Source organism: Halichoeres trimaculatus, unplaced genomic scaffold, assembly GCF_033239565.1.
Source record: "Halichoeres trimaculatus isolate MK-OKI-2021-1 unplaced genomic scaffold, fHalTri1.1 fHalTri1_scaffold_21, whole genome shotgun sequence".
NCBI lineage: Eukaryota > Metazoa > Chordata > Actinopteri > Labriformes > Labridae > Halichoeres > Halichoeres trimaculatus.
The window spans coordinates 21,744,199-21,765,808 of record NW_027437199.1 but is presented as its reverse complement, the minus strand read 5'-3'; the positions used below and the strand labels follow the sequence as shown (position 1 = coordinate 21,765,808).

At 42.3% G+C, this 21,610-nt stretch overlaps 3 protein-coding genes across 3 annotated transcripts in view; all 3 read right to left on the bottom strand.

Moving 5' to 3' along the window:
* ahcyl2b (adenosylhomocysteinase like 2b) overlaps nt 1–1,441 on the bottom strand; it is a 67,666-nt gene extending 66,225 nt beyond the window's left edge. Inside the window, exon 1 of the mRNA XM_074698071.1 lies at nt 1,078–1,441. Coding sequence (XP_074554172.1) covers nt 1,078–1,386 — 309 coding nt within the window. The 5' untranslated portion in view covers nt 1,387–1,441. The remainder of the gene's footprint in view (nt 1–1,077) is intronic.
* Nucleotides 1,442–2,328: 887 nt separating this feature from the next.
* Nucleotides 2,329–11,921, bottom strand: tmem209 (transmembrane protein 209). The gene is made up of 14 exons (XM_074697673.1): nt 11,819–11,921; nt 11,339–11,500; nt 11,198–11,256; nt 9,339–9,700; nt 8,993–9,197; nt 8,726–8,901; nt 8,562–8,633; nt 8,318–8,414; nt 8,055–8,180; nt 7,326–7,423; nt 3,661–3,775; nt 3,370–3,467; nt 3,148–3,221; nt 2,329–2,940 (listed from the first exon to the last, which is right to left on the bottom strand). Exons 2-14 carry the CDS (start codon nt 11,476–11,478, stop codon nt 2,886–2,888), a joined length of 1,677 nt encoding a protein of 558 aa, XP_074553774.1. The 5' UTR covers nt 11,479–11,500; nt 11,819–11,921; the 3' UTR covers nt 2,329–2,885.
* Nucleotides 11,922–12,684: 763 nt separating this feature from the next.
* On the bottom strand, nt 12,685–20,285 carry prdm4 (PR domain containing 4). Its single transcript, XM_074698752.1, has 12 exons — nt 20,025–20,285; nt 19,642–19,709; nt 19,322–19,437; nt 18,586–18,774; nt 17,701–18,471; nt 17,228–17,377; nt 14,846–14,964; nt 14,673–14,758; nt 14,420–14,547; nt 13,790–14,335; nt 13,455–13,623; nt 12,685–13,346 (listed from the first exon to the last, which is right to left on the bottom strand). The coding sequence occupies exons 3-12, from the start codon at nt 19,434–19,436 to the stop codon at nt 12,989–12,991; spliced, it is 2,631 nt and encodes an 876-aa protein (XP_074554853.1). The 5' UTR covers nt 19,437; nt 19,642–19,709; nt 20,025–20,285; the 3' UTR covers nt 12,685–12,988.
* Nucleotides 20,286–21,610: the final 1,325 nt, after the last annotated feature.

Genomic DNA, 21,610 nt, shown 5'->3' with positions numbered 1-21,610 from the left:
AAACAACCAAGCAGATTTCCAAATATTTGCTCTCTAAGAAAGAAACTAAATCAGGTCTGGGCTCAGATTTAAGCCACAGGAGCAGGAACTCCCTTCGTTGAAGTGTGAGTGTTATGAGGGTTAAATCAGGCTTGTGAAATCTAGGTGACAGGAGTGCCCTGGGGTCACCGGTTACGGACTAATGTTATGTCTGAGTTAGATCACACACCTTGGAGGAACACTCTTACTAAATTTAGCTTAGCATGTAAGCTGCAACTTGTGAGTATCTTTAGTAAACTGACCCGGGGTCAATCGGGACGTAAACACTGTGAAGTGCCAGGAAGAGGGAAAGCACGCCAGGCTTTCACCTGTGGAATAATGTGTATTCTACTTCACTGTAGATCACCTGAGTCTACTTTTTCAGCAACCAAACAGTCTGTTTGCAGGATTCTGATGAGGCTAGAAGCTGTTGATAAAATCCTTTCACATGTTACAGGTGTGAAACTAGTAATATGACCAAAGCTAAGCATCCTGGTAATATTTCCCCGACCTTGCTTGTGTTTTGTTGTTGTCTTCTAATGTTTTCATGTTTTTTAAGTTATTCCCATAAATGTGAAAAGACTATGTAAGGCTTTCATTAGCTGCCTGCTGACTTAACATGTTTCATATTAACTGAAAGGCTTCAGGTATAAGCAAAAAAAAAAGAAAAAAAAATCAACTATAATCTCAGTAAGCTGTGTTTCCAGAGGAGAAATCCAGCTCTTAATCTTTCCCTGTCCTGAACCTGAAGTTTGGGTAGTTTGTCCTGACAGAGTTCACGTCCTCATAATGTTGCAGTGCCAGCTTTAAGGAAACCTCTATTCAGACTGTTCAGTCCTAATTACACCCCATGCTGTGTTATTACAGCTGAGGGTTATGTTTAAAATATTTCACAGATAGAGCAGAATCAGCTCTGACACCAGCTAGCCAGCTAGCCTCGCCACACAATGCCAGATTTCGGTGTGAGCCTCTCTGCGGTGAGCTGGTTCGAGGTGGTTAGAGGATCTCCAGGATCATGGAGGACTCAGCAGCTATGAAGAAACATGTTGTCCCACTCACCTTCTTCATCCGTGGGGCTTCAGCAACGGTCCCGTCCCGGTTGACAAAAGCCTCTCCGCCGTTCTGCTGCGGGTCCGACCGCTTCATAGCCGACGCCTGCGGCATCTTCGCGGGGTTCGGGGTGAGCAAACCGTCCCCGGCTTTGGCGGAGGACTCCGGGGAGGCAGCCGCAGAGGAGCCGGCCTCGTGCGGCTCGTTCCGGCCCTCTGAGGTCGGTGTCAGGGGAGAGTCCGCCGGTAAGTCTTTGCCGGTGGGGACGTCTTTGAGTTCGACCTCTGCCATTTTCGCTGCCACAACCTGGACTGACATCGCTGCAGTTTCACAAAGTCCTTTTTCCAACACAAATAGCGAGGCAAGCGGATATGAGCGGACGAGCGACGTAGGCCAAGTGCATCATGGTCCTTGTAGTCCATGCGAAAATCTCACAAAATACTTTCAGAGACCATTATCAATGACATTCTTCACCACACAGACGACATTTTCTCCAAAATATCAGTTAATATTATGCAGAAACACTGAAACATTCAAATACTGTTTTTAATCTGCTACAGTCAGCCTTATGTGCACAATGAACTACATTTCCCATCAGCGGGGTATACTCAAAGAAGCGAATTCTGGGAAATGGTGTTTCTCACAAACGAGGACGACACTAAACTACAAAACAAACGCGATTTGTGACGGAATTAAACCTTTAATATACTTTTATCCACAAAACAATCCCGCTTCTTGAAAGGGTCGTTAATAGCCTTGCTGTACAGCCAATCCTCCCTCTCAGGGCGCAGATTTATAACACAAGGATGGACCAAATCACATACCAAATTTTGAAGGACATGCTTTAACGTCATGGAATTCATTCACACTTTGCCTCAGACTAGTGTGAAATCGCTTTGATGGTCCTTGACATTCTCAGTTAGCCTCGAGTCACTGATTACACGTTGCTGCATAGGACACTGCATGACATTACAGAGCTCATGTGGTAGATATGCAGCATGTCATGAGATATTGTGACCATAAGCGGAGGTCAAATCCTGAAATATGTGTTACATTGCCACCATGTGGATGTATGCACAAGTCAAAAACACAACACATGAAGTGCCACTAATACATACATTTTAACAAAGAGAGAAACATAGATCTAACAACCAGAATAATATTTGGCATGCAACAAACAGCTGATGCATGTGATCAAGATAAAGACCTCCTTCACACATAAAAACAAGAAAAAAACACAAGACTTTGTTGGTTTTCAGGCTTTTATTTTTGAATCCATCATGTATCAAAAGAACCAATATCAAATCCACTTTAGTGTCAAGCCTATCACTAAAGCTTTACAACTTCACTACACTTGTTTTTCTCCAATGTCTTCAAGCATGTCAGGAGCATCCCTCCAGCTGCAGACATTCATCAACTACAGGAGGAAAAAAAAAGCATGCCAGCATCCAAAAGTTTCTGAGTTTCACACACACACAAACTGCCCAGCATCCAAGCCCTTTAACTCTCCACGTCATACATCTGAGGTATTTTATTTACAAGGCTGCCATGCTGGTACATTCTCATGATACAAAATCAGAACAAGAAAGAAACGTTAAAAAATACAGCTTTGCAGTTTTATTATAAGCACTCTGTGGTGAAAAACGTGTTACTAAAAACGACAATGCAGGATGTTTCTACTGTCCATCAAAAACATGAACGTATTGTCTTTTAGAGTGAAGTGCTCCTTTTCCATCATGCGCCTCAAAGAGCAGCTCTTAACCTGAAAAGGTAATCCAAACAGTGCATCTAAACCTTGCCTCCAGCTTTCAGGAGCATCAGCCTTCGAATATCCACAAGATGTTCACCCCCGAGAGGCCGAGATTGACTCTCCTGTAGAAAGGAAGAGAGGAATTTCATTATCCTTACAAGGAGACACACAAGGTCAACGCCGTCGCTTTCAATCAAAAAGCAATCTGCACTCAGGTTGTTCAACCTTTTTGCTGAATACCAATCAATACTCCATCGGAGCACAAACCCGCACATACTTGTATCAGAGATTATCTGAGCCGGCCAGCATTTATGAGTAGAGCTACTCACCCAAGCATCCCTGACTCCTTGGTCTTAATGACGTAGAGGAACATGAGGATTGTGTGGAACAAGTTGTTCCTGCCCTGTAAGAGGAGTCAAAATGAGTTTCTACTATTGCAAATATAAAGACAGAGGGACAAAACTCTTCAAACTTTTTCTCTTTTTATCATCAACAATATGTGAGTGAGGCTGTTTCTGTAGAAACCTGATGAACAGGTTATTTTGTGTCACCTTGGGCAGGCTGTAGATGTGTCCCTGGTAGATGAGCTGGTAGTGAGGGGGGCTGGTGCTGCTTTGGTGGATGCAGAAAAGGTTCTCCTTGGTGACGTCTACAGTGAGGTAAAAAGTATTTAGTCAGCCATTGATTTCACAAGTTCTCCTACTTAAAATGATGAGAGAGGTCTGACATTTTCATCAGAGGAACATTTCAGCTATAAGAGACAAAATCAGAAAAAAAAGTCCTGGAAATCACACAACGGTGTTGTTTTCCTTCTTCTTGATGAAGCAACAGTGTGAACTCACCTGGCTTGTCCGGTGTGTGACTGAAATGCTGTGAGGTGAAAGTCTTCCCATCTGGGTACTTTGGGTGTGGGGGAAGTCGGGAGTCCAGGTAAGTGCAGAACACATGCATGAGGATCTGGAAGGACAGGTCTGGTATTAAAGCAGGTATCAGGCTGATCAGGAAGTAACTCTCACTCATGTGTTGTGTTAGCAGTACAGAGCCAGGAGGCAAAAAACTAAGGCCATGTCCACACGTAGCCGGTTATTCGGGAAACATATATTTTCATGTTTCGGTCTGTCAACCACACAAAACTGCAGCTTTATGTCACAAAAAACAATGTTTTCTGAAAACTCTGGCCAAAGTGAGGATTTTGGAAAACTCTGGTTTCATGGTTTTGTGTGGATGCCTGTAAAAAGAGTTTTTGGTTGTCAAACGTCAGCGCTCGATGACACGGGCTCATTCTGATTGGGTGGCATGGGTTTCACATCTGGAAAACACTGACAAATATGGGTTTGGAATGCTTCGAGCTGCACTTATGAGCGGATTTGCCCACTACACACCAGTCATTTTTTCAGGCGAATATTTTGCACATTTTTTTTGGAACCTACTGTTTTCCAATGCAAGCTTTCACAACAGCAACGTACTTCACTGAGCAAAATTGTAGCTTTTATTTTTTTCAGAACACATCCAACTAGGGCTGGACAATTAATTGGATTTTAATCGTGATTTCAATTTTGCCATCTGACAATCATAAAAACAATATAATCGAAGAAAAACAATTAATATGCCACACAGTGTAGATGTACGCAAGTTCCTGTGCTTCATAGCTCTTCTGTGTACCATGTGCAGCCACAGCGAGTGTGTGTGACTTATGTGTATCAATAATACTGTATGTGCCACTTGCTGGTTCTTTAAAGTTGTGTTTAAATCAGTACTGATTTGTTTTTGGATAAATGAATAATCGTGTATATTAATTGTGATTTAAATATCACTTAAAATAACTGGGATTCTTATTTTTACCATAATAGCCCAGCCCTACATCCGACCAATCAAAATGCTTGTTGTTACAAGTCACATGCCAAAACATTCAACATTGATTGTGTTCGTGTCCCAGCAACCGGTTCTTTATGACAAAAAGACATAAAAACGACAAAGACATTGTTAGGAGGAAAATAGCTGTAGAGATTGAATATGGTGGCTCCAAATTTTTCGCAATTTCGTGCCGTTTATTCGCATTGCTGTTGGTGTGCAAAGGCCTTAAGGGTGTGTTCACACCTGGATGGTTTAGGGCAGTTTTTTCCAAAATAGTGAGAAAAGACTGGTTCGTTGGGAACATGTGAACACAGAAATGGGATGCGGGACAAAACGAGGATCGGGATCGCAAAAATAGGGAGGTCTTGGCTCACGTCCATTTGAGCCCTGTAGCAGTTCATTTGCAGTGACAACACAATCACCTCAGCAACCAGCACAACTGACCTATAACTGTGGTTCACACTGTGGTAATAAGAGGCAGTAATGCACCCAGTCGCCAACTACTCAGTCAAAACAGAAGAAGGAGCAGAGGAGCCCATCTTCATCGTGAAGATGTGCCTCCTAACAGAGCCACAGGTGGATCAGCACATCATTTTTCAGACTCTTGATAAAAATGTATGTTTTGATGAAGAAGTGAACACTGGTACATTAGTCAGATGAACACTACAACACAAACCAGCCACACCCTGCTGATGCTCCATGGCTGCTGTTCTCCCCCATGGAAGTTGTTCTTCCTCATGGAAAGCAGTTAAAATAAATACATGAATAAATGAAGCTAAATGAACTCCACTGCCTTTGGAATAAGATTTTTGACCAATGAGAGAAAAATTTGATGCCATGAGGCAATTGTTTACAACTGTGGACTGTAAGAGACTTTTGCCATGTGAACACAAACAAACTAGTAGGAACTGAAACAATTGTATAATTTTTGCCCCTGAATTGGAAAAAGCAAATGAGCCACAGGTGTGAATACACCCTAAAAACAGCTACACACTACAGGATAATGGGGCTGATTGTTGTCACAATCTCCCCCTTACGATCAAAGCCAGCAGAGGCTAGATTGTCTGATGTCTGAAAATGACTGTGTGATTTTCCTGTGGTGTGGGGTGTGTCAAGAGTAATTCTGTCTGGTTGGAACCGCTCTGAAGGCCTCCAGTTGACAGATAATAGATAATGAACATGCCCAATATTTGCGACTAAAATCCTGTAGTGTGTGGGGCGCCTGAGAGGAGACGAGCAGGTACAGTGTGTAATGTCACATGTACCAGAGCTGAGTCAGCGAAGAGGAAGTAAGAAACCTGTCTGTGATACTTAAAACGACTTTACCCAGCAACGACTCACATTTTGTTGTATACAGTCCACATCCCCGCTGTCTACAAGACTTTTTCCATATTTTTTTTTTCTTTTTTTGTGTTTTTCTTTTCCAATATTAGAGGCCGAAATCAACAATCATTCCTTTTTCCTGTTCGTCCATCATGCCTGTTTACACCGAAGTTAAGTTTTACTACGTGAGATTTGGAATATTGAGCGTGGAGAAGCTGATACTCTGCTGAAGATTGGGTTAGTGTGTGGTTTGCTCCAGAGTGTAGACCATACACTGTAAGATCAGGAGAGAGAGATCTTGTGCGATCTGTCTTTTGTCATCATAAAGTGTGTGCTCTCTAAATGTGTGAAGGTTTAAAGAATCCTGTAATGTGCGCCAGCCTGAAGAGAGAACTCCAGTAAACTTCACTTTGACATGTTAGCAAAGACACAGCACTCCATCTCACAGGCAACAACAAAACCCACAGCGAGGGGAGCAGAGCCTGTCTTCTTTATAAGCCTGTGCAGATCTTGCTGACTGTGTCATATTTCTGGGTTTTTCTGGGGCTCTTCCCTTAAACATGACGCGTGGAGCGCAGATGGCCTAGTGGTTTAGCTCAGCTTGTGGACTCTTTCCTGCATGTCACTCCCCACTCTCACCCTCTTCCCCACTGTATCCACTGTTCTCTCTCCGATCAAAGGCTTAAAAGCCAAAAAAAAAACTTTACAAAACCTGATGTGTAACAGTCATTCAGGAGAGTGAAAACTGATTTTCACTCATGTTTACTCAGAAAACAAAGAAAGAATGATTGGGCTGAAATTAGAAGCATTACCCTGATTTCCAGTGATCAGCTGATTACATTTAAAAGCTTTTTATGTTTCAGTCTGAGCATCATTCTCTGCTTCTATTTAAAGAGCATCTTCAGCAGCTCAAAGACGGGCAGGAAGATATTTGGGGAAAAAAATGACAAAAAATGTATTTATTTAAAAAAACTGACAACATTAATAATCTGCAAAAGTGTCAAACATGTAAAGAATATATTTAGGTTTCAGCAAATGGTGAAGTCTGTTGTCAAACTTATAGACATTTTAGAGACTGGAGAATTAGAGGATTAATCAACAAAATAGTTCTAGATTAAGTGATAATGAACAAAATCGTTTGTTGCAGCCAAAACAAGATTATGGACCAAACTTGGACTGGCACCTGTTCACACACTGTTTTTGTTCTGTAGCTCTGTGTGTGTGTGTGTGTGTGTGTGTGTGTGTGTGTGTGTGTGTGTGTGTGTGTGTGTGTGTGTGTGTGTGTGTGTGTGTGTGTGTGTGTGTGTTGTGTGTGTGTGTGTGTACTCACAGCACAGTCAGTAGGGAGGTCTGTGTCCCACTTTCTGTTCTTCACGTCACCCCCACCATTCCAGCGAAAGGAGCTCATGCAGCCGCTGTGGGCCAGCTCTGACAGAGAGAACAAACACACGGACGTCAGGTCCTCATCCTCACACACACACTTTGACCTGCACAGAAACAACAGAAGGCGGACACCACACGTCTGTTGATGAACCAACTAGAGTTGAAACGATTCCTCGAATGATACGAGGTACTCGATTACAAAAAATACTCGAGTAATTTTCTCCGCCTTGAGGAATCGTTTAATTTTTAAAAAGATCAAAGAGTGGTATTTCAAACAGAGCTGAAGCCATATTAAGAGAGTTTTCAGACCCCTCAAGCTACCTCTTATACAAAATAGCAACTAGCAACAAATCTAGCTTCTTTTCTGGAGTTTGGAGACTAATGGGTCATTCTACGAAACGGTGCCATTTGGGTCCGAAACATTTGATGAGATGTACATGGCACAAAAAATATGTCAAAGTGTGTTTACAGATGTTGGAGATACCAAAGCAAGTGCTCTTATTGACATGCTGTATCAGAAAATTCTATTTCTTAAAGAGAAAAACTTTCATTTGAAAAATAACTGCTCTTTAACTAAACAAAAATGTATTTTATCTGATTACTTGATTAATCGATGGGATGTTCAGTAGAATACTCGAATACTAAAATATTCGATAGCTGCAGCCCTAGAACCAACCTTTGACTCTGTCCACCAGATACTCCTGGTTGGGAGTGATGTCCAGATACTGAACGATGGAGTTCATGGTGGGGATGGACGACGCTTTCATCACTGCTGCCTGTTTCAGGCTGCTGATGCTGGCCTCTGGTGGAGTAAAGAGGAAGCGAAGAAAATACAAACAATTAATGCAACATTAGTGCAATAAATCACTGAAACGCAAGTTAAACAATTCTCTAAATCAACAACTTTGCAGTTTCATCCTCCCTCTGCTGATGGTTTACCTCCTATCTGCAGCTCCGGGCAGCCCATCCTCCTGAGCTGGCTGTTTACAGAGTCGATTTCTTTAACCAGGGGGACCAGGATGGTGTCACTGATCCACTGCACACACAAATGCATGTTAATGACATGTGTTCTCAAAACCCTCATCTTAAACTGATGGAAGTCACAATATCTAAATCATTTTAAGACCTTTCAGAACACCATCTCCTTCAGTTTGTCATTTTATCACTTTGTTTGAACTCTTACGTTTCTGAGTTTGGCCGTCCAGCTGTCGATCCGGTCTACAACAAGACGACTGGTTGTGATCCTGGCCCACACCTACAGAGCAGGAAGAGAAAAACAAGTAAAACTAATAAAATCAAACACACCCTACACTCCTAAAGGCTGGTTTAAAAGTCAGATTTAAAGACCTCCTCTGCAGCCTGTTTGGAGCCCAGGTCCGTCTCATCTTTGTGAGCAGATGGAGCCTGAGAGCGGCAGGCCGGCTGGTACAGGAACTTCCTCAGGCTCTGGGCGTAATCTCCTACTGAGCGGTTGTAGTTCCAAAATGTTGGGCTGTGGTTTGGAGACACAGACTCTGGACTTCCTGTAAAGATGACAGGATTGATGTGATAAATTAAGGGTTTAATTTAAAAAATGTATATTTAAAAGAAAATTAACGCTCTGGTAAATTGTACCAAGCTGGCTGCGGTGGCTCTTCTCCTCCTCTGTGCGGAGGAACCTCTCCAGGCTTTTCAAATCCTCCATGTAGTCCTCCTTACTGCCAGGGGAGTTAAAGACTGAAGGCGAGGTACGATAGCGAGATCTTATGGAGGAGCCTTCAGCTGGTCCGATGCTGCTGGGGTATGGAGGTGAGCCAGGAGAGGGACTGTAGTTTAACACCTGAGAAACAAAGAGAAGAGTGAACTCAGCGTGATGCTAATACTTCTAAAATATTTAAGCCAGATGTGTTTTAAGAAACACATGGATAACTGTAAATTTCTGGTTGTGGAAGATGTTTATGAAGTTACTGAGCAACGATACCTTCCCGAAGGCCACTGAAGGGGAAAATGGCCCTCCTGCACTGTTTGGGGTAGACGGGTTGCTGAGAGGAGGGCTGTACCCGGGCACACAGCTGGGGGAGAACTTGGGGCTGGTGGTGGCAGGCCGTGAGGGGCTGAAGCTCAGCACACTCTGTCCCTGCAGAGGAGACGACTGAGCTGGAGCTGGAGTCTCCTTCTTCTCTGGCTTCAGGGGCGGAGAGGCCTGGATACTTGTATTTCTCAGACCCAGGAGGCTGTGCTGCTCGGGGGAAACAGCAATGCTGGAGGGAGCCATGGTGTACTTGAAATATTTCCAGAAGTCAAAAAGAGCGTTGAGGCTAAAGAGGGAGGCTAGCACCAGCTCTGCAGAGGAGAACAGAAGAGAAGAACAGATCTCTTCTATCAAAGAATTCATACCAAAATGTCTGGTAGAGGTTTACATGGTGTCCTGTGCAGTGAGGGGTACAGGTACATGATTTTACATCCTCAGCACGAAATAATAAATAGTAGTAGCATAGATAAGAGTTTTATTGAGTATGGGTACTGATAGGCCTGTTGCGATAATCAATAAATCAATTAACCGAACGATAAATAAAAACGTCCTTGGTAAGTTTGCCAGCCTTGATAAACTGACACGTGCATGTTTGTTTTCCTCCTCTCTTTCCACCAAAGAGGCTGAATAAGAAGATGGCTCACTACGTCTATCTTTCCTAACATCGGGGTGCATTAGGTTCTATAGTGGATTTAGTGGATTTATAGCGGAGTGAGCATCTGTCAAAACAGCGATCTTTGGGGTGAAGACGGTGCTGCTCGCGCGTACACACGGAGAGAGCTGAAGCGAACGTCCTGAGGGGTAAGGAGGAAACACACGCTAATATGAGTGATGGCGTCAAAGATACGGTTCTTAAGCCGCCTGCCACAGTCCCAGTGTGGGAATATTTTGTATTTTATCAGAATGAACAAAGTGTGAGCTCATGAACACCAACGAGCTGATATGTCACATTTGCTTGAAAATAGTGGCGACGAAGAAGAAGAAGGGGAGGTGCAGCGGAGCCTTGTTCTTTGACAATCCGCTCTTACTGAGGCTTTTGGTCTGCAAAGTAAATAGAAATAAAAGCGCCAAATGGTGGGCGCTCAAAGACAGATACATTACCAAAGAAATGCAGCCCTTCAATACGGTTGAAAGCCAGAAATGTTAAAAATGTTTGACAGACAGTACGGATTGACTGGGAAAAAGTACATGTTACAAACAATTCAGGAACTGTATAAACTCCCTTTTATTTAGGCTATAGTTTTTATTGTTGTTGTTTTTTTATGAGTTTCGTTTTTTTTTTAGCCAAAGGATCTATGTTTTATTGTTTTTGATTGGTATTACTTATTTTCATTGACATGTATTTTTTTCTAAAAGAGAGTCCATTTCATTTTCATTGTATTTTTTTCTCTTTCTTGTTTGTTAAATTTGTTATATTTGTTGTTTAATTTATTTTATTTAAAAGATCCTGACCTTTTAATTACAGTTAAATACTCTTAAGAAATTAAAGTTCCTTGCTTTTGATATGGTGTACTCACTTTATTATCCCATTTATCATAATTACATCAATGAAAAAATGGGGAAAAAATCAAAATAATATTGACAAAAATATCATTTATCGGCAATAATATTTTGGAAAATTATCGTCTAGCAAAATTTGTTATCGTGACAGGCCTAGGCACTGATCAAATCCCTAAGATACCCACCCCAATCACGTCTGTTATGTTTGGTCATTTGCATAAAGCAGATTCTGTTTGAAACACTAAATTGTCATTTAAAATACTGTTGAAGTGACTGATGTAAAGAAACTTGAATAAGAGGGAGCTCACCGATATACCAAATGGGCCAGTAGGTGATGTTGTAGTACCGGCTCAGCAGCTTTCCAGACCTCGAAGGAAAAACACAGACATCACGTTACTGACCATGGTGGGCTTAAGACAGGAGAAGACACCTTACTTAACTCATCTTACATCTCTGTGTAAATCATTCCAGCCAGGGACACGTTTAGCACAGCCCAGGCCAGGACGACCTGCCGAGCCTGCTCCTCCCTTCTCATCCTCAGCGCCTTGTCGATCATGCTGGGCTTCCCCTCCTTCTGCGGGGTCCACATCTTCACAGGAGACTGGTCCGAGCTGAGACAGGACAGGGGTACACAGAGACAAGAGGAGCTGAGACGGTTGGGCTTCATACAATGAGAGGGGAACATATGTCAAGACTTAAAAGCTAACATACATCAGGAAGAGAGTACGAACTGACAGGTGGGGATAATTGACAGGTAACGGAGCAGCAGTTAGCAGGACTGTTAGCGGGAAGCTAAAGTTAGCTTATAGTTACACAAAGAGATGTTATTAAGAGTAGAGAGTTGATTAACTTTATTAACAGATTATCAAACTCAATGTAACATAATTTTATAAAGTAATATGAAAATACAAAAAAAATATGTTTCTCACCTCTTTACTGTTAATGAGGACCGCGGCGCTGCATGTTTTTGTATTTCAACCGGAAGTTGTTGCGCGGACTTCCTTTTACAGTGCGTTCTTCAATTTAAAGATTAAAGAGCATTACCGCCACCAACTGGACGGGTGGGGGACACAATGGGCGAAAAAAAACAGATACACACTTCTGCACACATTTACATCTCTTTTCATAATGTAATCATGTTTGTTTTGTGTCTTTACTAAGAACCAGTAACAAGAATATTCTGCATGGTTAAACCATTTTTTGCTTGTTTAAATTTATCTCTCAGCTTCCTTTAACTTGTTTAACTAGTTCTTGCTGATCACAGCTGGTACCAGCTGTCTGTTGCTATTTTGTGGTGCCTATTATCAATCAATCAATCAATCAATCAATCAATCAATCAAACTATATATAGTTATACCATTTCATAGATTCTTGATGAGCGCTCCCCCGTGCTTACATAAAATTTCCTGCCATTAAGATGTTTTAAACCAGTTAAAAGCAGTACCAGGGATGCCAATGAGGCTGTGGAGTCTGTTTAAAAGAATTGTGTGATCGATCATGTCAAAGGCTGCACTTAGCAGATCCAAAACAGAGGCTAATTTCTTATCCATGTTGGACCAGAGGTCACTTACAATTTTGAGCAGTGCTGTCTCTGTACTGTATTATGTGATTAATAGTCCGGTATGCTAAATGCTCCTAAATTAAGAATCTGTTCTAGTTTACACAATGTGTTCACTTCAGAAAAAAAATGAAAATCCTGCTTTTAATTAAGTATGAATATACAGGTCATGAGAAATAACATATCAAAAGGACCAAATCACGAAAACAAAGTTTTAATTGATATTAATAGACATTATAATGAACATTAACCTGTCACCCAAGTTAGTGAGTCTGAAAATAGACTAAACTTTAAAAAAAGATAGCTCATTTAAAACAAACAATGACCAGCCTGAGTTAAAAGAAGACAGGAAAGAAACACAATCAGATCTTCATCAGTTGGCAGAGATTATTTTAGCAGCGGTTACATGATCCATGTGAGACATGATTTACATTTCTATGTTGTACAGTTAAAAAAAATTTAGATTTGGCAGAAACCAGAAGTCAAAGTAAAAATGTCCCATCAGTGAATAAATAAAGAAAACTAAAGAGGCACCGTGTTGTCAATGAAGAGGCGACGGAGACTTCTCAGAGTTATATCCTCCAACATCTAAACCACAGTCTTCAGTACTGCCTGAGTCCACCAGTCTCTCTCCTCCTCTTCCTCTTGCATCCTCCTCCTCCTCTTCCTCTTCTTCCTCCTCTTCCTCGTCCACATCCTGCTCTTTACGAGACGCTCTCTCCGCCTTAGGGCCCTTGCAGATCTTCAGGTGGCGTGTGAGGTGGTATTTGGTGAGGAAAGCTTTGTGGCACTTCTCGCAGACAAAGTCTCGGCGACCCTCATGAGAGTTCATGTGCTTCCTCAGGTGGTTGGTTTTCAGGAAGTGTTTGTGGCACTTTGGGCACTGGATCCGACGTTCACTACAGGAAAGAAAAGGGATACAAAGAATGAAGAAGCTTTACTGCACTTCCTTTACAGCTTAAGAGGTAACTCCTCTCATTTCATGAAACAGTGAATGAGTAACTTACTGCGTGTGAGAGAGCATGTGTTGTTTCAGGTCTTGTTTCCTGATGAAGGATCGCTCACAGAGGTCACACTCGCGCTTCTCTGCCCCGGTGTGGATGATCATGTGTGAGGCCACGTGAGCCTTCTGGGTGAATGACTTCTCACAGACCATGCATCTGTAGTTCTTTTGACCTGCGAGGGACAGAAAGGTGTAAAAAGGGTTAAATGCCCCTCAGACTGGGCTGCAGAGCATGCTCTCTTGTTCCAATTTGTTTATTTTTTTCATGAAAGCACAAAAAGCAGCTGGATTTTATGAGATGCATCATAAAATGGTCCTAAGGGTCACTCTTGAACTCACCTGTGTGGATCTTGAGGTGCATCCTGAGGTTGCTGGGATCGCTGAAGGCCTTACTGCAGTATTCACACTTGTGTGGTTTCATCCCAACGTGCCCCATGAAGTGCACGTTGAGCTTGGTGGATGTGGTGAAGGCTCTGGAACACATGCTGCACTTGAACTTCTTCTCCCGTGCGTGACCTTGACCCTTGGCTCTGGGTGTGGCAGACTCAGAGCTCCTGTTAGCGTCGTCTCTGCTGCTTCTGTTTTCGCTGTTTGTCTGTCCTGCAGGGTGGGCGGTGTGGCAGGGCCACGGGGATGAGGAGGAGCTGGATGTCCCGTTGTTGAGCTTCTCCTCCTGGTGGGTGTGTTGTTGTTGCTGCTGCTGCTGCTGCTGCTGTTGCTGTGCCTGTTGCTCCTGTTGCTGAGCGTGGTCCTGCTGGGACGGGCTGTGGCTGTGGGCCGGCTGGTTCTGGTTGTTGTGGCTGTTCAGATGAGACTTCAGCTCAGAGAAGGAGGAGCACTCTTTACCGCACTGACAGATGTGGCCCTCAGGGACCTGAGGAACACCTGAGGAGACATGGAGGAGCTGTGTGAGTGACAGATCAGCTCTTTAAACCAGAACTGGACATGTTCATCTATCTGTCCTCTCACCCAGCAGCCTGCAGTAGTCTCTGCTGTAGTAGAAAAGCAGCTCCTGGTCTGGGTGGATCTCTCTGGTTGTACAGAAGAACAGTTTACCGTTGGCAGGATACGCAACCAGATTCTGCTCCTCACGGGTCCTAAACACACACAGACACACACAAATACACACACAGGAAAAGATTGTCTTAACTTGGGGGACTCTTGAAATTCCTGTATCCTAGAAAGGCAAAGCTTTCTGATAAACCTCACAGTTCTGTTGTACCTTGCTTTGCAGACAAACATCATCCAGTTGCACTCGTTTTCATCCGTTGTCACGATGTAGAACTCCAGCACGTTGTTGTGGTACATCTGAAAGAGAGAAGTGGATCCGTCTCTGTATACTGGTTTGAACTCTGACTGTGAGAATCAGACTGAAAATAAAACTGCTACTCTCACCTTCCAAACTTGTGGTGAATCCTTCTCCGGCCAGTCAGAGAGATCCACGTTGCTGCAGTGCTGACCCACCATTGGTCCAAAGCAGGTCCTTGGAGGGATGAGGTCCCGAGCAAAAACTCCTGAGGGAGGCAAAAACACAAGTTTCATATGTTTTATTTTCTATATCATTTAATCTCTCTCCTTACAGTAATTCATGGTACATCGAGCCCACTTTTCTCGAGCACAGCTGTCCAAAATATATCACACAGTTTCTTCTCTTTTTGATTGATGTAAACAGGCTCCAGCTGACTATAGGTATACATTTTGGCACTGTCCTGACATTTTTGTTTTGCTATCCAAGACCACAGGGAAAGATACTGATCCAAATGCTTCAACCGGTTCAATTGGTGTGTTTCTCCCTGCACTTTGTCTTCACTCAAATAAAAAGGACCTGGTATCTTTGTCACACAGGAAAAAATTATACTAAAACCTCAAATACACCAGATTTGCTTCGTTGTGGGTTGACTGCGTTTGTTAATTTACACCGGCTGCGTGTTCAGTCCAACAAGCTGTATCTCAGACTGAGGAGTTCCTGCTCTTCCCATTCCATTGATAAGTCTCTCTTCATTCATGTTGGGCTGTAAAACCTCAAACCTGTTGACTCCTGGTCTGGCTCAGCTCATTATGTCCGTTTATTGTTGTAGTCAAGATAAATACAAGCTGGTTCTTAAATGGTTTGTTTTGTTTTGAAAGTCACTCAGTGTTTTTAGGTCTGTCCTGCTGGAATTCTCTGCGATGAATTTATGTATCATAGCCCCGGCATTCAGTAAAAATCGGATGGCTGCCTATTAGCGGCAACCTGCCAGAGACTACAATGGAATCAATCTGGCAAAGTTGACGGATTGACTTGAATGGAAACCTATCTGATCCGGTGCCATGACGGGGCTGGACTGGAGGTGCATCTGGTGTATTTCAGCTGTAACCCTTTCTGGATCTGAAAGGACCTCAGAAAAATTTGGAACCAGTTTTTGTCGCATATCAAAAGCACAGACCGTCATCTTAATCTGGACAAAGAACCAAATCTGAAAAATCCTGTGTTTTTTTATTCACTTTCTATTATTGTTAACCTTGTTTTCTTTATTCTTTTCAGGCAATATGTGGGTGGGGGAGGACGGAGGGGTGGGGGATGTCATTGTTTGTTTGTATGTATATGGGGTTTGTTTATGGTCAGTTAAACAGGGTTCAAAAACTCAAGGCACATTAAATTCAAGACTTTTTAAAAAATTTTAGTGCCATTTGAAACTAAATTTAATACCAACTTCACAATAAACACAATAGGAAAAGATACTACATCAATTACATAGGGTTATTGACAATTAATAGAGTCCCAACTGCAACCACATCAATGTTTGTTAGTTTCGTTATCGTGACCGTAAATTACCTTACAAAAAGAGATGTCAGCATTTTTTTTAAAGATTTGGGGCTATTTACAATCATACTAACATGTGTTGACATTTTTTAAGACTTTTTAAGATTAATTGAAGACATTTTAAGGCCAACTAAGGGCTTGTCTTTTAGATTCATGAATTCAATGCCTTTTAAGACTTGAAAGTGACACTCGGGGATGGAACAAGTTGGGTCCTATAAAAGGTTTAGGGCAGAAATTACCCCTACAGCAGTGATTTTGTGCAGCAGAAGCCCAGAGCGCTCACACCAAACACCCCCTCCCTGCTCCTCTGCTGGTTTCCTCTGCACTCAGACGGGGCCAAATTTTACTTGACCAAAAGCATAAATAAACGGACTCCGACTGAAAAAATCTGCTATCAGTCTGCATTCACGCTTAATTTAGAGAATTGTCAGCGCGTTACTTTCACACAAAAACACCACTAAATAAGGCTCTAGTTCTCATCGTGTCTCTTTGTCCTGGCAGACTCCCTGCGTTTGTTTATATCTGGCACGCCGCGTGGACTGATACACTAAGCGGCGAGCGCCTCATAGCCAGCTGTGGCTCTGCAGCGGAGGTAGCGCCGTTTTACGACACGACGAGAACTAGAGCCTTATTTAACGGTGTTTTTGTGTGAAAGTAACGCGCTGAAAATTCTCTAAATAAAGCATGAATGCAGACCCATATCAGATTTTTTGGTGGGAGTCAATTTATTTGTGTTTGGAACTGTTATTAAAATGTACAAGCAATGAAGAAAGTGTAAAAAAATGATGAAAATAAAACAAAAAGAGATCCTTGGAGAGCTCTTCCCACTGTGTTTAAATAACAGAAAAAAGGAGCACAGCACTACAGATTCCTTCTGAATAAACAATGACAAAAACAAGCACAGGCACCACATTAAAGTATCAGAACTCATGCAGTTTTCTGTTAACAGGGTTTAAAGTCTCTGATTTTCTCACCCATGGGTTCATCAGCCACTGAGATGCGTAGGCACAATGCACGCGGCAGAGAGATGCGAGCTCGGCTTTGGATGGGTGTGTCAGGGATGAAGGTAACGGGGCCGTGCTCTGGACAGTCTGAGGTATACGAGCGCTCGCACAGAGTGCACCCTAGAGGACGAAAACAGCACAAGAGTTTGAACAGGAAAGATCAGTTTATCATACAACATGTTCACAACACTTCTGCAAGATTTGATTCAAAGTGAAACCATAATCAGGATTACTCTGATTCCGCTGATAACAAATACACTGCAAAAACTGAGATCTAGGCAAGAGCCTGTGTGTTGTTTTCAGTAGAAATAGTCTAATTAGACTTGATATGAGCTAAATTCTCCTAAAAAGTCCAGAAAAAAAACAGATTAAAACACCAAAATGATGCTTAAATTGGTTGCAAAGAATAACATTTAGTCAAAGAGTTATACATGTGCACTCACAGATGGTGAAGCCAGTGACCATGTTCTCCTTGTTAGCAGCAGAATCCTCCAGCTGGAGCGTGGAGTTCACCAGCACCAGGTTATTTTCTGGCCCCAGCGACACCTCTGCAGTGATCGGAGACACGTTCACAGCCTCCAGCCCCATCCCAGAGTGTCCGTGGAGTGACACCGGCTCCAGCTGGCCCTGACTGGCCATGGACCCAGTGAGCACAACACTTACAACCCCTGAGCTCAGCTCCCCATGCTCCCCAAGTCCTCCTGCTCCACCTCCTCCAGCCCCTCCATTCCCCACTCTGCCCCCCATGTGATCGGACTCCATCACCACAGGGAGTTCAAGCACAGGGGGGCCATGGAGGGGCATCACCCCACCAGAAGAGTCCACACCGCTCAGGCCTTCGTGTGGCTGAGGCTGCCTCCCTCCTCCAAGCTGCTGCTGGGTGTCAGACACTACGACCACCCCTACCCCAACCCCATCCATGTTTGCTAGCTCCTCCCCCATCCTGTCTGAGGACATGGGGCTGCTGACCCGAGACTCCATGGCCAACCCTGTTGAGTCCAGCTCATGGGCGCCAGTCTGATGGAGGTCTCCCTGGGCGCTGACCTGTCTGGAGTCCATGGGAACCAAGCCTTGCTCCAGTGGGCCTCCAGGGGCACTGTAGGGGTCCAGACCTGAGGGATTATTGCTGGCAACAGAAAGGGTCCCATCCAAATTGAGGCTGCTTGGATGAATGTACTGAGGGGGTGGACGGTCCGCCAGATAGGACAGGATACCTGCAACAGGCATGGAGGGGAAAGTTCAATACACCTGAACTTTAAGTCCTGATGTCTACCTGAATGCTCCTGAAGAGACAAATTATCTCTCATCTCACACAAAAAGCTCCCCACCTGGCAGAATGTGTCTGAAGTAGCTGCTCTCCAGGTGAGGGTACGGAGGAGGTGGTAGTGAGTAGTTCCTCTCTGGCAGGCCACACATCACTCCTCTGTCACTCAGTGGACCCATGGGGAGCATCAGGGAGAGGGCGGAGGGGAGGGAGCCCAGGGACGGACCCAGGCTGGGGATTGCCACTGGCATGCCTAAACAATAATAATAATTAAAGAAGAAGAAACACAGTGAAAATAGGATTTTACAAAGTCCTGACGTCGGTCTGAGCAATACACTGCAAAAAACTGAAATCTTATCAAGTGTTTTAGTCTTTTTTTAAGTAAAAATTGTCTTATTATACTCGATATGAGCCACTTTCAACTTATCAATCCAGAAAAATGTCTTGTTTCAAGTTATCAGAGTACAAAAATGAGGTTTGAATCGCTTGTAACCAGTAAAAAAATCAGCCAATGGAACAAGAAAAAATTGCTTGAAAATTTCCATGAGACTAGAAAAATGTCTTAATACAAGCAACTTTTCTCTTGTTCCATTGACAGATTTTTTTTTACTGGTTGCGATAAATTCAGACCACATTTTTGTCCTTAAATAACTTTAAACAAGACATTTTTCTGGATTGGTCATGTGAATTTGGCTCATATTGAGTCAAAAAAGGAATTTTCTACTGAAAATAAGACAAAAACACTTGATAAGATTTCAGTTTTTTGCAGTGTAGAGACTATCAAGTTGGGTCATTCCTACCTGGGGTGGGGAGGGGGTTATGTGTAGGGGAGGTGGGCAGACCCAGGTGGCTGGCACTCACTGAGGGCACACTGAGCTGGTCCATGCCCACAGGACTCAGGTTCATCTCATTCATCCTGGAGACACAACATCAGAGTCAGACCAGCACCGTGGACAGGCTCCCTACTAACACACGATCAGCTAACTGTTGAGACTGTGAGAAACTGGTTGTAACTATGAAACTTACACAAATTATTAATTTAGTTATTGTAAGTAACTCTTTACATATAAGCAGCACACACAGACAGTGAAGGCACACAGTGTGAGTTACGTTAACTTACCTGAACTTATAACCTGATGTACATCAGATCAGCTGAAGGGGACTTATTTTTCTCTTCTTACTAAATAACTTGAATAAAAAACACATCAGACATTTACTAAAGCATCACAGTTTAATCTGAATCATATTTAAACAGTGTAAACACTGTTAAATGTCATTAAACTGATGTCTTAGAGACTGCTTTTCTGCACATCTCCCAGTTTGGTCGGAATGCTAACATTAGCTTCGCTGAGTTACGGTGATAAATAAAAAACACATAGGTTTGTGAAGGCTGTCAAGTCTTACAGAGTGAGAAAAGTATTAACAAAATGATATACGATAGTTTCTGTAGAGTAGAACTGACCATTAGCAGGAAATAAAGATGTTTAGAAAATATCAACATACCAACACAAAGCCTCCCCGGACGGGGCCATGACTGTTACTGATTCAAATGCGCATGCGCGAATTCGTCCAAAGGACAGACGCGGTTTGGTCGATTCCGGGTCGGATTTCAAGATTTTTGAAATTCTTGGAGGAAGAGGTTGGATTTTTGGGGTGCTGTGTGGAAAAATATTTGAATTGATGTCTAAGCCTGCGTGTTAAAGTTGTGTGAAGTCTGTCATGTATTCCGCTACAGGAACAACTCTCGCGAGATGAGGCAGACTCCAGACCAAACCCCAGCATCCTGGGCCGTCAGAGACAGAAAGGCTTAATGAGTTAATGGGATGTTTGTAGATATATCTTTATCCATTTCCATTAAGAGATTTGAGGAAAACGATTTTTAAAAGGAAAAGAAAAACATAATATGTTCAGATCAACGTGACTTAAAAAAATGCAATAAATAGCTTGGTGTAATTTTGTTTTTCCTGTGATTTGTGAACTGTGGTAAATCCGTGGTAATTAAACATTCTCTTTTTTGAGTGTGATGGAGGTAAAAAAAAAAAAAGAAGAAGAAGAAATCCTTACACTACTCGACCAGCAACAGCATTTATCCTATAACATCCAACCTGTTGTTACTTTCTCATTTTGAATGAAACAATGAAAGTTTGTGTCCTCATCAGTTTAGACTGATCCCAAACGTGTTTCATCTTTTGAAGTCATTTTGAATGCCACATTTATTAGAGCAGAGCTCCAGTTTAAAAATACTGAACTTCTGAATATATATATATATATATATATATATATATATATATATATATATATATATATATATATATATATATATATATATATATGTATTTGTTGTTGGGTTTTTTTTTTTTTTTTTTACAATTTTTTTTATTATTTTTGCACATACTTAACCTTCATGTGTTTTGATTTTGTTTTGGGTGGTATAAAGAGGCATTAAAAGCTGTTAACTTTGTGGCCCATGTAGTTTTCTGTGTGCGTCCTGAGTAAATGATTCAGTAACTCAAAAACATCAGGCTACAAATAATACTGATTAAAGAGCCGTTCAGGAGCTGAAAGATCCAGCTCCTCTTTGGGGGATGAGCAAAAAGAACTGGCTCTCTTAAAGGAGCTAAACTTCCCCATATTAGTTGAGAACGAGCAATCGAGCAGACAGGGATTGTTTTACCCTGTCCACCGTCCATCACCTTTTGCTGCTCTTCAAAAGGAACTTTTTAATATTTCCTACATATTACAGCTAATCCATCAGTGAGTTATTTCCATGATGAAAAAACAAAACCGATCTTCATTATCTTCATCCATTATTTCAGAAGACAAGAGATCCTTCTTCAATGTTTGAATTCTGATTAAGAGTCAGATTGAGCTGAACAAAGCTTTTTTTAAGCATCCTCAACCACAACACACACATCTTTATACAAAACAATCACTTCAAGATGAGGAAAAATAGAAAATACAAATATGAAATCAAAGACTCAAATATTTTTTAACGCCATTTGTCATTTTAAGCTGTGAAATGTTGAATAAAAAAATGATTTTTAAAGTAGAATTATTGTTTTTGTTTGTTTGTTTGTTTGTTTTTTTAT

Bases quoted from the DNA above. Each gene is read 5' to 3' on its own strand.
- tmem209 (XM_074697673.1), bottom strand. From the start codon at position 11,478: ATGTGGACCCCGCAGAAGGAGGGGAAGCCCAGCATGATCGACAAGGCG. The intron at 8,415-8,561 runs GTAAGAGTTCAA...TTGTGTGTGCAG, and splicing joins GGACGGCCAAACTCAGAAAC to TGGATCAGTGACACCATCCT. The intron at 7,424-8,054 runs GTTGGTTCTAGG...TCTCTCTGTCAG, and splicing joins TCTGGTGGACAGAGTCAAAG to AGCTGGCCCACAGCGGCTGC.
- prdm4 (XM_074698752.1), bottom strand. From the start codon at position 19,436: ATGAATGAGATGAACCTGAGTCCTGTGGGCATGGACCAGCTCAGTGTG. The intron at 18,775-19,321 runs GTAGGAATGACC...ATTATTGTTTAG, and splicing joins TAACCCCCTCCCCACCCCAG to GCATGCCAGTGGCAATCCCC. The intron at 14,965-17,227 runs GTGAGAAAATCA...TGCCTCCCTCAG, and splicing joins AGTGGCTGATGAACCCATGG to GAGTTTTTGCTCGGGACCTC.